General features: G+C 36.1%; 1 protein-coding gene across 2 annotated transcripts in view; it reads left to right on the top strand.

The window, feature by feature from the left end:
- Positions 1-737: 737 nt before the first annotated feature.
- The window catches only part of Faf2 (Fas-associated factor 2), a 293,787-nt gene continuing 277,261 nt past the window's right edge, over positions 738-17,263 (top strand). For both annotated transcript variants that reach the window (XM_090404809.1, XM_090404808.1), the window contains exon 1: positions 738-830. In XM_090404809.1, coding sequence (XP_090260935.1) covers positions 774-830 — 57 coding nt within the window. In that variant the 5' untranslated portion in view covers positions 738-773. The remainder of the gene's footprint in view (positions 831-17,263) is intronic.

Genomic DNA, 17,263 nt, shown 5'->3' with positions numbered 1-17,263 from the left:
AACCTCTACCTGGACTGCAAAACCTCTACCTCGGCCAACCAGCCGATCTGGTTGGCTGAGTGGTTAGCTTATTCGCTCTCCAACCAAAAGGCTGCAGGTTCGAATCCCGCCGTGGGCATGGATGTTTGTGGTTGTCTGTGAATATACTAGTGGTGGTGATCAGTGGTAGATGGCGTTGGTGTAGATGATGAAGATAGTTGCGGTTGGTGAAATGAATGGTGGAGACGGAGAGTAGGTGACCTCCCTCGATGAGACTTTGGACTCCCTGGAGGTGTTACGTAATAATAATAATAATAATAATGATAATAATACACCTCTGCAAAGTCATCCCTCAGTAACACAACTGTTCCCTTTGCTTCTGTCACCATCCTACTATCAGCTTGGATTTTAGTTTTCTCTCCATTACTCTGTAAACGAAATTTCCCCACCATCTTCTACAGTTCGCACAGTACTTCTATCTATTAATAGCATATTCTTTCTCTGACCTCTGCTTGTTTTGAAGAGTAGCAATTTGAGTTTGGGAGTAAAAAAAATAATAATAAATGCATAAATTAATTAATAAAATTATGCTAATCCCTTATAAGTGCAGCCAACTCATCTTCAAACGAACTCAAAATAAACTTCTTATCATTGATATGTTAATTACTTGTACACATTGTATTAATGATTCAGTGATTTTGAACCGATTTTATACGACGCCAAGAATTGAATTTTGGCTTTTCATGCTTGTGTCGAACAGATGGAGCTGGACACTCCTTGCATTAGGGACCACGATGGCGGAGGATGTGGAGCTATCGCCTTCTCAGACAGAAAAATTATTGCAATTCCAGGTGAAATTTCAATAATGAAAATTTTTGCGCTTTGTGTTTGGTTGGTGGTGTATGTATGAGCATTATTTACATATTGTACATTTACAACTAGGCCCGTACGATACATTATGCACTTGTGTACTGTCTCTGTATTTATATATTTCAAGATCTCATTTATGATTCATCGCTAATTAATTGACATGTCATGTGTTATATCTTAAATTTACAGGAATGCGGAAATAAATATTTTAGAAATTTCATTTTTAAAGATTATTTTCTTGATTTGTATTTTCTGTATATTTCTTGAAAGGTTCATAATACTTTGAGATGTAGCAACCAACTTATAAAATTATAACATTAAATCTGAAAGTTTTGATAATGCAAGAAGTATAGTTAAAATTATTAATCGGTGAATTTGATCTATATTAAAGAACCGTGATCTGTAAATTACGGATCGGGATAATTAGCATAGTTGGTGCAACATATTGAAGTTAATTTTTCAAATAAAGCAGATTAAGCTTCACAGAGGCTAAAGGCATAGATGACAACTCTTCAAAGGTTCCGAAAGAAAGCATTGAAACTATATAAGCTTTCAAATGTAATCAAGAGATTATCACAGAATAATTTTGCTAACATACTGAAAAGAGATAAATGTCACTCTGATTTACAGAAAAAAGTGAGGAACTGGAAAATAAATATAAAGTGCATTTTTCTGTGGTGACATCTTCATTCTCACAAGTTACATCTGGAGCTTATATTTGACATACATATCCTAAACATGATATTGTTTTGCTTTTTTCTACCACTTCAATAAAATCTGCCCTGCCAGAGTCAAGGAATAACTAGTATGCAGATGAACATATGGATTCTGTGTGATCATTTTTTGTAGCGTCCAGAACACCATTATTGTCATTTAGATCCTGAGGTGTGGTATTAGTCAGAGGCTGATGCAGGCTACAATCAATCTTGAAATATAGGCCATTCCTGTGCAACTGCACCTTACTTAGTGGACAGTCCCTGCAGTTGATCTTCAGGTACCTCCCCAGGGATATGCTTATTTAACAGTGGCATAGGGTGCCATATCACATTGTCATCTTAGGATTCTGTACCATTTTGGTTTGAGAGACCTTGCCAAGGGCTATTTCACCACAACTGATGGCATGTAAACCAGCTTAGGTGCTGGTTTACAATCATAATACAATTTAATGGAATAACTACTATAACACAAAGAGAAATAATTTGACAGCAGATTTAATCATTTAAATATTTCATTTTTGTCACAGAGACATCTTCAAGAATACAATATTAAAATTGTAATAACATACAAAAAAAAACCTCCCACAAGAAATAATAAATTTCTTCCACTTATTGTTTCTTGTGTGTTATTATGATTTTAACATTATATTCCTGAAGATGTCTCTTTGACAGTGACAAAATATCGAAACAGTTAAACCTACTATTTAATTATTTCTCAATGTGCTGTAGTTATTCCATTGATGACAATGCTGCTGTTGGTCAATGAATACTTATTTGTTAGGTTACGCTGCTTATCTCACAGTTGCCCTTCATATCTGTGGGGAAACATTCACTATCTGCCACCTGTGGACCCATCTAGTTGCAGTCAACTCTGCAACCAGAGAATATATCTGGTCACCCAGATTCCACAGGAATAAAGAAGTAGTGGAGAGGATCCAGAAACAAGTGACGAAGATTGTGGTAGGTCTATTGATTGTTCCCTATGGAAATGGATTGAAGGTCTGCAGGGTTCAAAAATTAGTTGATAGGCAACATGATAGAAGCATATAAGATATTAAAGGGATTTTATACGATTGACACTGGAGACTTTTTTCAGTACATGGCAGAAAGGAAAGGAACGAGGGGTCATCCATGGAAATTGTGTAAGAGTGGTTAGCAAAGGTTGTTAGGACTAGATATTTTTTTCTTGGAGGGTAGTGAATGGATGGAATGGGTTGCCAGAGGTGGTTGTGAATGCATTGTCAGTGAATGATTTTAAGAAGAGGTATGATAGGTATTGTGTGAATTATGGTTCTACTGAGATAAGTCTTCGGACTTCTTGGAGATATCTGTATAATAATGATTTTGAATCTTGTAACTAAAATAATTCAATTGTAACCAAAATTGAGCTAAGTGGATATGTTTTTAGTATATTTTAACTTTCTTTAAAATGTGTGCTAAATAATGTTAAAATAGTGGAAACATTCATTTGGAAAATGATAGAAAATTTGGGATGGAAATAACATTCCAAGTGATCCTGCCACATCTTTAAAAAAAATATTTTGTTAGCGGATCTGTTACTCTTGAAAAAAAAAAAATGCAGTGAAATTTGTTTGATATCTTATGTTCAGTGTGGTAAGTGGATGTCATTTATTATAATGCTATCACTTTATGAAGGATTGTAGAGCCAAAACCATGGTTGACTTCAGTGAAAAGTCCAGCTTTTCTTTTTCCCTTGCTGCTTCTACCATATGCTACAAAAACTGTCTCAGAAGATATGACAAATAGTAAAGAGTACCATTATTTCTTATGTTTCAAGGATGATATTCCTTTAAAATAGTTATTCTGTAGGCTGTTTATATCCCAGATAGTTTAGTGGACTGAATCTGATGTATAATGGAATAAATTTCATTATTAGATGATTCTTAATTTAATGCAAGACATAGACATTACAGATGGAATAACTATGATTAATAAAACCCACTATTTTGGCCAGGGTCTCATGGGCTTCAGGGATTACAGATATCTTGCTTTTAAACAAAGTACTATATAGTATTACTTCATCATAAAATTCCTGATATGTACCCTCAGGGCATATTCAGGATATTATGATAGTACTGCATGAAAAACTAACTACCTACCTAAAAACTAACTACCTAGGATGTATGATCACTTATGAAAATGAAAAAGATATAAACATAAAAATTGCAAAATATTTAAAAATAACAGGAGTAATTAACTCTATATTTAAACCAAACCTAGTTCAAAAACAAACCAGGCTAAAAGTATACAATACATTAGCCCTACCGGTCTTAATGTATGGAAGCGAAATCTGGACAATAAAACAAAAAGACAAACAAAGATTAACAACAGCAGAAATGAAGTTTATGAGAAAAACTGCAAAGTATACACTATTTGATCATAAAAGAAACGAAGATATTATGAAAGAATTTTTTCAATTACCAAGAACCAGTAATTGAAAAAATTAAAAAATATAAACATAGATGGATGGAACACGTTCAAAGAATGAAAACAGAAAGATTACCAAAACAAGCCTTAAAGTACAAGCCATTAGGAAAAAGAAAACCAGGACGTCCTCTTAAACAATTCAACGATGACTTCTAAGGCCGGAACAGGCCATACTAGGCCTAAATCCTTGATATGTATGATGATGATGATGATGACTGCATGAAAAAGTTACACCATTATTAACTTCCCATAAGCAATTTTCTTCTAAATTAATCTTATATGTGAAAACTCCAATGTTATCAGATCTTATATTTCTCTTCAAAGACTTCACTGTATCAATTCACTTTACATCTTGGTCTTCTTCTTCATCCTGTCAACCTGGCAAAGAACACTTGTTTTGATAATCTTTTCTCTCCCATTCTGTTTAAATTATGACCATACCATCTGAGATTAGCTATGCTAACAATGGTAAGTTCTTTCTTAATATCCACATTTTTAATATGATACTGCCATTGATACCATCTGTTCACTTCCCTAATTTTTCTCAAAACTCATATCTATAATCTCTTTGATTAAGCTCTTTGATCAAGTGTTTTATTTCTAACCTAGCACTCAGTTACATATATCTAAATTGGGTTGAACACTGTCTTGTTTACATCTAATTTAGTGTTTTGACTAATTTCTTTCTTATTCCATATAAATGATTCAGCTGACTTCCTACCATACCATCTTTACTAATTCTGTTGTCTGTTTCCATATCTAATTTGCCATCTTTACTAAAAACTGTGCCTAAATATCTGAAATTTTTTACTTGTTCTATAGGTTCACCTTTCAGGATACAGTTGATGTTTTCAGTGTTTCTGCTGATTTTCATTGTCTTTGCCTTTTTATTGCTGATTTTCATATGAAATTTATTACAAGTTATTCAGTTTAGTTAGGGAATCTTGCAGACTTGTACTGGATTTATTCAGAAGTATGATATCATCTGCATGAAGTAAAGAGCTGAGATTAACATCTCCAATTTTGATTTTAGGTTTAATAAGTACAACTTTCCTTCATAATGTGATCCATATAGATAATGAATAACAGAGGGGATTATGTACATCCTTTTCTCACACCACATTTAACATTAGATCATCTTCCTGTACCTCCTTCAATTGTAACTGCTGACTTACCTTACAGTTTAAATAGAAACTGTGTATTTCTCCATATAATCCAATTTGAAGAGCTTTCCTCTTGGCATTTTATCATATGACTTTTCCAGATCTACAAAACTTACATACAAATCCTTATAATAATTCCAAGATTTCTCAACTATCTGTTTTAAAGTGAAAATCTGATCCTGACAATCTCTATTTAGCTTGAGTTCAGTTTCTTTTTCTTCACCATGCTTCCCTTCCACAGAAGGGAAGGGAAGCATGGTGTCTTACCAGGAAACACCTGTAATTCTCACATTAATTTTATTTCCCTTTTTATAGATGGGTACTATGAGAGCTCTACTTCAGTCATCTGGAATTCGACCCTTTGTCCAGGCCTCTGAATTATGCAGTGCAGCTACTGTAAAACTTATACCTCCATATCTGAGCATTTCTGGGTGAATTTCATCTACTCCAGCTGCCTTTTCATGTCAGATTTTTGATGACTTTTCCTACTTCAAGTATGGCCTGTGCTGATGCTGTTTGTTTCATTTAGCAATCTTTCAAAGTAATTACTCCAGCCATCTAGAATATCTTTATCTTCATTATCATCTCTGATTTCTTTTACAGTACTGTTTTCTCATTTCTAAACTTTTTCAATACCCTCCAGAATATTTTGTCACTTCCCGATATTTTCTATGTTCTTACCAAAGTCTCCTCATGATTTTTGTTTAGGTAGTTTTACACAGTGTTTTGCTTTCTTATACATTTTTCTCTGCATTCTCTAAGAGTATAAGCTGACAAACTAACTTATTTGACAGAACTTTTGATATGCTTTCTTCTATTCTTTGACTGCTTCTTTAACTTACTGAGTCCACCATGGAGTTCTGATTTTTCTATCTTTACAGATAACCTCACCACATTCCTCTCCGACTGAATCAAGGTATGTGTTTTCAGTGTTTGCCACTGAATCTTGAAGGCATGTTTCTTGCTTTTAAACTATCACTTATTCTTGCATGATGTATTTCAGTCTACAGTTCACCTCTGAAATTGCTCAATTTTGATTTGTTTTAAAAATTTCTTACACACTCTTCTGTTCAATATGAAACAGTTTTATCCTGTTCAAAACTAAATAGTGATTACTTCCTATTTCAAATCATCTGTATACTCTTGTCTCCTACACCAGTGGGAAAACATTTCTATCAACTATAACATAGTCAATGAGACTTTTCTTATTTCTTGTATCTTTTCTCCATAATGAATTTGTGCACATTTTTATATTGGAACATGATGTTAATAACTAATTCATGTTCTAAACAGAAATCCAGCAGGCACTTACCATTATTATTCGCATTGCTTTTCCTTCAAATTTTCCCAAAACATTTCTATATGTCTGGTAATCATTTCCTACTCTGCTGTTTAGATCTCCAAAAGGACCAACTTTTTCGTTTTTGATTGTGTCAGCTGCCTTTTCTAATGCCTCGAAAAATCCTTCCGTTTTTTTCGAATGGAAGGATTTTTAATTCTAAATTGTTTCTTCCTTAGTAGAACACTCTGTGGGACCATAGGCACTAAAAAAAAAGGTATCATTGTCCAATTCCCCATTCTGATATTTGCCCACATCACTCTACTTGATATTGACTGCCATTCAAAAAGGTTATCCTTGTTGAATGCCATATCTACTCCTTTTCCCCTGGTTGTTATTGCCTGAATATAACATTTTTTATTTGTTGCTTAGAAATATCTCACCTGTTTTGGTCTTTTATTATGTGGATCTGGTACTTATTCAATTTTTCTGCTAGTTCCATTTCTTTTTCATTGATGCTTCTTATGTTGATAATACCAATCTTGAACTCATTTGATGAGTTGGGATGTGTTCCAGTAAGTCAGATATATCAAGACCTTATCCAGAGATATAGCATACTTTCATACCCAGTGACTGAGATGGTAAACAAATTTAACCTGGGAAATTACTTGAGAATGGCCCATGAACCCATTATTTTATCATTTTTTAAATAAAAATTATCAATAATTAAAAAACAAAACAACAAAAAAAACAGATATTTAGGTCCATTCGCTTGTTGGCTCACTGGGAAATTCCTGATAGCCCATTGAAAGGTTATACCATATAAAGAGATATAACCTTATCTCTGCTTGTTAGTGCATTCTTCAATAATCAAGTCCTTTGAGCTACCTTTGTCTGAACTTTACCTCTCTACACACCAACATCCACACATCCCTTGCTTCATCAGTTTCCTGGAATACAGTTCCATCAATATGGTACACAGCTTATAGTTTTTTTTTATTCCAATATGCATTGCAAAGCAAACAGCTGAATATTTACCTTCAGATCATTTTCTATATCATTTATGCACAAATGACTTAGCACTGAGTCTTGCAGCACATCACTATTCTTGTCTTTGGTACCTGTCTGTCGCTTACCCGTGATCACTAGCTTCATATTCATCCCAATTTACAGTATCCTGTCAAACAAAGTATGCAAAATCCAGCAGTATCATCCTGTACTCATTCTTTTCATCTCTAGGTGTAACCCTATTATAAAATAGATGGTAGATTATTAAGGCATAACTTACCTTTCACAAAGCCACTCACCCCTCCACAGAGTATCATGTTCTTATCCACCCATTCCTGAATTGTTTCTTTGATTAACTTTTCCCAATACTTTTATCACAAACCCAAAATACTGGTTAATCTGTAATTTACTACTGCAGTTCTACAGAAACTGTTTCACTCCTTCCACTTTCTTGGAACTTGACAAGAGCTGAAACTTAAGCTGAACTACCTATTCAGAGACTTTGCCAATTCTTTTGCACATTCTTGTAATATGTGAGCTGATATCCCATTTAATCAAAGACTGTATTTGGAATGAGATTCTGCATTGCCTTTAAGTACTTCCCATTCACCAACCTCTGTTCCTTATCTGTTCCTCTCACATCTGACATAGCAATATCTTCACTTGGATGATAGATCCTTGCAAATGGTCACTTAGTAACCCAACATTTTTGTCTGTTTCTGTTAACTTAGATTTAAGAACATTATTAGATATTGTGAAGAGGAAAAGTGTCAATGGGAGAATAGTGTGCGTGCTGCCTCGTTTTGACAATTACGAGTTAAGTAGACGAGCAATGATAATGAATGATATGATTGCAAGAATGTGCAGAAAAAGAGGTCTGGAGTTTGTTGATGTTTGGAGTGTGTTTGAAGGAAAAAGGCAGTTGTATGCTAGAGATGGACTGCATCTTAACATGGAAGGACATAAGCGATTGAAGGAGTTATTGTTTTCTGAACAGGTTGAAGTTATTGGGCAGGGAAACTAATATTGAAAAGGTTGAGTGTAAGAGAGAGAAACTTTAGCACTGATTGTGTATTTATTGATCCTTATAGGCAGAATAAATTGCAGAAGAGAGGGGATAAAAATCGGCATAGGACTACGGTAGTTAGTGACTTATATATCAGTTCTAAAGCCGGTACAAGATCTAGAGGGAATCTGCAATTTTTGTATACCAATGCTAGAAGCATTCGAAATAAGAGAGAAGAATTTTTGGCATTAGTCAGTGAAATCTCACCAAAAGTTGTAGGCATTAGTGAAACTTGGCTGTCAGCAGAAGATGTGGTCACTGGAATTGAATGTGAAGGGTACAGTATTTTCAGGGAGGATAGAGAAGATAGAACAGGAGGAGGAGTACTGTTGATGATAGCCGATGTGTTGCAGCCAAAGAAAGTAGTATATCATGATGATAGACATGTGAATGAGAGTTCATTTGAGGCAGTCTGGTGCGAAATAGTGACCAACGCAACCAAATATAGAGTTGGATGCTGCTATAGGCCAGGGAGTACGGGGGAAGATATTGAATTCATGCATCAGCAACTTAGTGCAATGAGTGAAGGCTTAGTGATTATTATGGGGGATTTTAATTATGGTGATATCAATTGGAAGGAGGAAATATCACGTAGCAAAAAGGAAATGGAGTTCATACATCTCCTACGAGATAATTACTTGAAACAGCACGTAACTGAAGGGACACGTGGTGTGAGAGTGTTGGACCTGGTTATTGGTTCAGAGGTTATATGCATAAGTAAGGTGTCCTCGTTACCTCCAGTTGGTGAAAGCGATCATGTGGTATTGACTTGGGAGGTTGCAAAATCTGTGGATTTTTCTATTAAGAAGGGGTATGTACGGAACTACAGGTTAGGCAATTATAACAAGCTTCGGAGTGAGCTTGCAGCCATCCCATGGCAAAACATATTGCAAGGGAAAGATGTTAGCAGTGCTTGGGATAAAATCAGCGGGTATCTGAGGAAAGCAATATCAGATTGTGTCCCTATGGTCAGGAGGTCAAACAAGGCAGGCATTAGATGGATGAGCAGTAGTATCAAGCTTGAACTGCAAAAAAAGAAAATGTTATGGAGAATTTACAAGGAGAAGGGCGATCAGGACACCCATGAGCAGTACAAGGCTCAAGCTAGGAAGGTTACCAGCATAGTAAGAAAAGCTAAATCAGATTATGAGAAGACCTTAGCCAAAGAGATCAAGGGTAATCCCAAAGAGTTCTTCCGCTATGTGGCAAGTAAGAGGAAGAATGACTTCGGAAGGATAACCTTAGTGGGTGCTGATGGTATTGAGGTGACAAAATCAGATGTAATAGTCGAGTTACTGAGTGATCACTTCTCAAAAGTCTATCACCCAAGTGAGGATATCTCTATACCTATAGCAATACCTAATGTGAGAATTGAAGCTAAAGAATCAGAGGTATTAAATATATTGCAAAACTTAAATGCAAACACTGCGGTAGGCTTAGATGGAATGTCAGCTCGGGTGTTGCGTGAATGTGCAAATGAATTGTCAACCCCTCTTACCTGGATATTTAATTTAAGTTTGAACTCTGGTATGGTCCCTAGGGAGTGGAAGTTAGGCAAAGTGGTTCCTTTGCATAAGGGTGGCTCTAAAACTGCGGTATTGAATTACAGACCAATCACCATCTCAGGAGTAGTGGTAAAAGTATTGGAAAAGTTGGTTAAAGACAAAATTCAAGAATGGGTGGATCAGGATATGATACTCTATAGAGGCCAACATGGTTTTGTTAAAGGTAGATCCTGCCTTAGCAATCTATTAACTATTCATAATAGAATAACATCCAAGTTGGACAAAGGAACTGGCTACACAGTGGTACTTCTGGATTTTGCTAAGGCTTTTGACAGGATACCCCATAGAACACTGTTACGCAAATTGGAGCAGATGGGAATGGATATTAAATTGGTGATATGGATAGGAGAATGGCTCAGGGAGAGATACCATAAGGTGGTGTATGGAGGAGCCGAGTCCAGAATGAGGCAGGTGACCAGTGGTGTACCTCAGGGCTCTGTGCTTGGGCCAATGTTGTTTAATTTGTATATAAATGATATAGGAAACGGCTTAAAGGGAGATATTCAGTTGTTTGCTGATGATGCAAAGTTGTGTAGTGCAATAAAAAATCAAGCTGATGTTGAAAGTTTGCAGGAGGATTTAAATAAGCTGGTAAAATGGGCAAAAGAAAATGGATGTCAGTTCAATGTGGAAAAGTGTAAAGTCATGCATTTTGGGATTAAAAGATTACCAGCTGTGTACTACATCGATGGAAAGGTACTCCAAGAGATTGATGAGGCTAGGGACTTAGGGGTATTGGTAGATAGGGAGATGAAGTTCAGAGGACACATTGCTAAGGTGTCCAAGATTGCACATAGGATTACTTGGTTGTTGAGGAACACACTGACATCCAGAGATAAAGAGGTTATTATTCCCCTTTATAAAGCATTGATACTTCCACATTTGGATTACTGTGCTCAGGTCTGGTCACCTGGATTCCTTGGAGATCAGGAGGCTGTGGAGAGGGTTCAGAGAAGAGTGACCAAGTTGGTGAGTGATATAAAAAATACTCCCTACATTGATAGATTGAGAGCTTGTGGATTGCAGAGATTGGTTGATAGGCGAAGAAGAGGTGATATGATAGAAACATTCAAATTACTAAAAGGTTTTTATAGGATTGATGCAGGGGAAATGTTTCAGCTGTGTGATAGTGATGGAAGAACAAGAGGTCATCTCTGGAAATTAAAGAAGAGTGTGGTTAACAAAGGTGTCAGAACAAGGTTTTTTGCCTGGAGGGTGGTGAATGAGTGGAATTCATTGCCTGACTTAGTTGTGAGCTCTTCGTCTGTAAATGAATTCAAGAAGAGATATGACAGATATTGTTTTGCTAGTTTGGGTCTCCCGCGATGAGTCTACTGACTCCATGGAGATACCCGTAATAATAATAATAAATAATAAATAAAAAAAAAAAACTCGCTACCATCAGCACTCGAAGTTATCCTTCCATAGTCATTCTTCCATTCATTTGCCATATAGCAAAAGAACAGTCTGGTGACTCCTTTGGATGTCCAGCTAATTTCTGCATAATTGATTTTGCATTTTCTGCCATGTTGATCATCTTTCTTTCCTGAGCGTTACACTACTCATGAGCTTGTCACCTTTCTCCTTATATGCTCTCTAGAATGTTTCATTTTTTTGTAGCTCCTGCTTAATGATACTACTCATACCTGATTTATCCTCCTGATCTCAGTGCTATTATGGCTTTTGTGCTGAAAACATTGAGTAGTGCCATAATATCTGTTTTCTGGGTGTTCCTGTTTTTTGGCCTTAGCTGATTTTGTGAGGTGTTTTTGGGGGGAGCAATAGTATATCTTAAATTTTTGGCTGCTTTGCCAATCATATGCTCAGATTTGGGATATTTGTTATTGTTGCAGTTAATTTGAGGAGAGCCTCTGGATGTGTGGTAGGATGATAATCTTTTAGCAGTTAAGAGAATTTAATGTTAATGTTTTAGGGAATGTGCAGATCAGCTAGCAAATAGTCTTACTGTTACTACTTTTCCAAAAAAAAAAACCAATATTTTTTTTTTTTTTTGATGGAAGTATGATTCAGATTTTGAGTAGGAGAAATTGAGATATATTCATTTTTGAGATTTTGTGTTTTTTTGTTCATATAATTCATTTCTTCAGGCTTTCCCTATTTACTCCCAGACACATTCCCATTATCTGCTCTGAGACACTAAAACAGGAAGACAGAATGATAGTAGGTGGAAGACACTAACAGTCGTGATATACTAAGAAGCTGGGAGAATTTTCTCAGTAGGCACAGCTTATCAAGAATTTTGCTACATGCATTTTGTCTCCTTTCCATGTATTTAATAAATCTGTCTCAATCATGAAAAATCAGAAAAATGGGGATAGTGAAAATCAAATCTGCTAAAACCTTCTCTATCAATTTCATAAATATGCACAGTCTGTATTCCAACCTCTGGATATCTATTTCCATCTCCAAGACTTAGTTTGAATTAACAAATTAATTCAGACTGATTCAAATTTAGCAAACTGATGTTTGCTAAAGCATATGAAGTGACAAGAATATGAAGTGTGATAGCATATGGAGCTTGCTTCACATTTGCACCAAGTCACTTGACTGCTTATTGCATTATTTTGATACAACATGTAGGAGTGAATTATTGGCTTTTATTTAGTTCTCTTTACTTAGTATTTTCAGTTGATATTAAAACTATCATTTCAATCTTGATCCTTTGTCTATTAGTAAACATTTATGCTGGTTTATTTCTTTGGAAGCTAAGAGTTGGCAATGAATCAAGAGTGTGTAGTGTAGTCTCCTATGACTCTTATAACATATTAACTTTCAAGTATTTTCTCTGTACTTTTCATAGTCGTTTTACCAATTTGTTTTTCAGCATACAATGGTTTGAATCAAAGTTTTTGAAATTCAGCCTTTTCTGTTGAAATTCAGAAATGTTTTGAGACAGAATTATGTATCATGTTTTCTTGTAAGATCATAAAGCATATTATTGTTATCAAGAAATCCTACCTGATTAACTCTCTTGATCTTGGGTATACAATCTGAGCCTTGCAGGTTTATATGCCATAGCACCACTTCAAGTTTCCTCCTCAGCTTGTCATAATCACCTGCCTTGTATTTCCTATTTCCACACATCATCCTTGACAGAATATTTCCCATTCTTTGCAACCTCTGAGATCAACACCACATGAACATCTGCAATGTGATCTTCCCCCCGTTCCAGTCTATATCTCCATAGTTGAAGTCCTCCCATAATAATTATTCAGCCTGTAATCATACTGATTTGCTGATGCTTGTTTCCATTGTAAAACTCAATGTAGCTTGGAAGTACCAAAGCGCTTTACATCGATTTTTACAGAGGTCAAGTCCCATGAGAATGTTACAAAAATAACTTTGTTTGCTCTGTATATTTTATGCTAAATATTACTGTAAATAACCCTATGGGAATTAACCGTATTTACTCCTTTAACAAAAATATATTAGAATGTCAAAAATAAAGGCAATGCTTTGCCACCGGAACTTTGTGTAATGGCTCTATATGAGGGCATAAGAAAGTTGTTTACGATTTTAGTGTATGAGAAAGTTGCTTACGAGCTCTGCGCATAAACACCTTCAAAGTCAGTGCCTGAGAGATCTGAAAAGTTCAGACAAGTTTCCACTGCCCGACAACATACGATCGAAGGAATGCAGAGAGGAGAAGAAAGAACGGGTCGGTCTTAAAAGAAGATCAAGGAGAATTCTTCATCATCATCATCAAATTCCTGCTATGTGCCCTCAAGGGGTGTACAGGATATGATAGTAGTACATGAAAAATTTACATCATTATTAATTTCCTATCTACAATTTTCCTCCAAATCAGTCTGTTACTTGTCAAGACTCCAACATTATCAGATCTTATATTTCTATCGTCTAAGGCACTTTGTACCGTATCAATCCACCTATATCTTGGTCTTCCTCTGGGTCGTTTTGCTGCCAACCTGGCAGAGAACACTTGTTTTGCTAATCTTTCCTCGCCCATTCTGTTTAAGTGACCATACCACCTGAGATTAGCTCTGCTAACGCATTCTTGGATGCTGACAATGTCAAGTTCTTTCCTAATATAATCGTTTTTAATATGATATTGCCATTGATGCCATATGTTCACACCTATAATCTTTCTCAGGACTCTCATATCTGTGGTCTCTAGTCTTTGGTCAAGTGTTTTACTTCTGACACAGCTCTCAGATCCATAAGTTAAAACTGGTTTGAACACTGTCTTGTATACAGCTAATTTAGTGTTCGACTAATTTCTCTCTTATTCCATATGAATTTATTCAATTGACTTCCCACCATACCAGCTTTGCTGATTCTGCTGTCTATTTCTATATTTAATTTACCATCTTCATTAAAAATCGTGCCTAAATAGCTGAAATGTTTTACTTGTTCCACAGGTTCTCCATTCACAACACAGTTGACATTTTCAGTGATTCTGCCTATTTTCATTGTCTTTGTCTTTTTATCGCTGACCTTCATACCATATCTATTACAACAGCTCTTCAATTTAGTCAGAGAATCTTGCAGACTTGTAGCGGATTTATTTAGAAGTATAACATCATCTGCATAAAGCAAAGAGCTGACATTAACATCTCCAATTTTGATAACGTGTTTAATACCACTTTCCTTCATAATGTGATCCATATAGATAATGAATAACAGAGGGGATAATGTACATCCTTTTCTCACACCACATTTAACATTAGATCATCTTCCTGTACTTCCTTCAATTCTAACTGCTGACTTACAACTCAAATAAAGACTAAGTATTGCTTGATATAATGCCTCATTGACACCATATAACTGCAGTGTATTGAATAGCTTCTCTCTTGGCACCTTGTCATATGCATTTTCCAAATCGACAAAACTTAAATACAGATCTTTGTTATATTCCCATGTTTTCTCGACTATTTGTCGTAAAGTGAAGATCTGATCCTGACAGCCTCTATTTGGCCTGAACCAGCTTGTTCTTCACCAAGCTTTTTTTCCACAATTCTTCTCAACCGTTTCTCAAGTATGCTTGTATAGATCTTGCCAGGAACACTCAGTAGGGAAATACCTCTGTAATTCTCACATACAGTTTTATTTCCCTTTTTATATATGGGTACTATGAGAGCTCTACTCCAATCATTGGGAATTCGTCCCTCTGTCCATGCCTTCTGAACTATGCAGTGGAGCCACTGTAACTCTTATACCACCATACTTCAGCATTTCTGGTCGAATATCATCTACTCCTGCTGCCTTTCCACATTTCAAGCCTTTGATGGCTTTATCAACTTCAAGTATGGATATGTATTCCTGACTGCATGCCTGGCCAGTGTTTTTTAGCACTGTGCTGTCAACACTGCTTGTTTCATTTAGAAGTTTTTCAAAGTAATTACTCCATACTTCAAGGATATCTTTTTCTCCCGTTTTCATGTCACCTTTATCATCTCTAACTCCTTTTACAGCACACTTTCCTCCATTCCTAAGCTTCTTCAACAACCTCCAGAATATTTTGCCACCTTCTTGATATTTATTTTCTATATTCTTGCCAAAGTCCTCCCATGACTTTTGTTTAGCTAGTTATACACAGTGTTTAGCATTCTTGCATTTGTCTCTATATTCTCTAAGAGCACAAGCTGACTTATTTGACAGGAACTTTTGATATGCTTTCTTTTTTCCTTCACTGCCTCTTTAACTTCCTGTGTCCACCAGGGAGTTCTGATTTTTTTATCCTTTCACCACATGCCTCTCTGGCTGAATCAATCAATGTTTTCTTCAGAGTTTGCCACTGAATCTCCAAGGTTTGATTCCTGTTCTCAAACTCTTTCATTTTTTCTTCAATAATCTTTGTGTATTTTAGTCTACAGTTCACATCTGAGAGCTGCTCAACTTTTATTCGCTTTAAACCTTTCTTACATGTTATTCTTTTCAATATGAAATTCAATTTTATCTTGCTCAAGACTAGATAGTGATCACTTCCAATTTCAAATCCTCTGTACACTCTGGTGTCCTGCACCAGGGAGAAAACATCACTATCAACAATAACATAGTCAATGAGACTTTTCTTATTTCTAGCCTCTTCTCTCCATGTGAATTTGTGCACATTTTTAAGTTGGAACATGGTGTTAGTAATAACCAGTCCATGTCCTGAGCAGAAATCCAACAGATATTTGCCATTATTATTAGCTTTGCTCTTTTCTCCAAATTTTCCCAAAATATTTTTGTATGTCTCACAATCATTTCCTACTCTGCTATTTAGATCCCCAACAAGGACCAACTTTTCATTTTTCATTGTGTCAGTTGATTTTTCTAAAGCCTCAAAAAATTCCTCCACTTCTACCTTAGTAGAACCTTCTGTGGGACCATAGGCACAAATAAGTCTCATTGTCCAGTTCCCCATTCTCATATTTGGCCACATTACTCTACTTGAGACTGACTGCCATTCAAGAAGATTAGCCTCGTATTTTGTGTTGAATACTATGGCTACTCCTTTTCCTTGATTGTTATTGCCTGAATATAACATTTTGTATTAATTGCTCAGAAAGATCTCACCAGTTTTGGTCTTTTTTGTTTCAGTCACCCCGATTATGTCGATCTGGTACTTATCTAATTCCTCAGCTAGCTCCATTTCTTTGCCATTCAGGCTTCTTACGTTGATAGTACTGATCTTTAACTCTGGTGATGTTGAGTTGGTGTTTGTTTTCAGATTTGTTCCAGTAGCTGACTTTTTTCTGTTCGCCCTGGTTCCCTGGCGAAAACAACGGGGGCCTTGTTTAACCGGGCGACGCCTCAGCTGGCATGAAATTTTGTCATGTCGTACCATCATTTTTAATTTTGGTTTAACCAATAAGAATACAATTTGGTCGGCTAAATCCCAAATTGCCAGCACATCCTCATTCGTTCAGTATCCAAGTAGATACCCAACAGGGTGCACCACGAGAAGGTGAGGATTGGACATTAGGTCAGAAGCCCTGGTCGGTTCTCCGCATTCCTTTAAAGGCTATGTGGAGGTCTCTTCTCAGTTATACAGCTTTGACCCTTAAGCACCCTTAAGCACAGAATTCTTTAGGGGTTATAACCCTTCATGCAAGGTTCTGGAGAACATGAAATAAAAAGGGACTGAGCCGGACATCGAGAGCAGGAGTTTTCGTTGTCGGCAATCAGAGTCAGAGGGGCAGTCA

The sequence above is a fragment of the Typopeltis vanoorti genome, chromosome 15 (assembly GCF_054136105.1).
Source record: "Typopeltis vanoorti isolate ZY-2024b chromosome 15, IOZ_Tvanoo_1.0, whole genome shotgun sequence".
In the NCBI taxonomy this organism is placed as follows: domain Eukaryota; kingdom Metazoa; phylum Arthropoda; class Arachnida; order Uropygi; family Thelyphonidae; genus Typopeltis; species Typopeltis vanoorti.
Note: the sequence above shows the minus strand (reverse complement) of the source record. Positions and strands in the feature narration are given on the sequence as shown.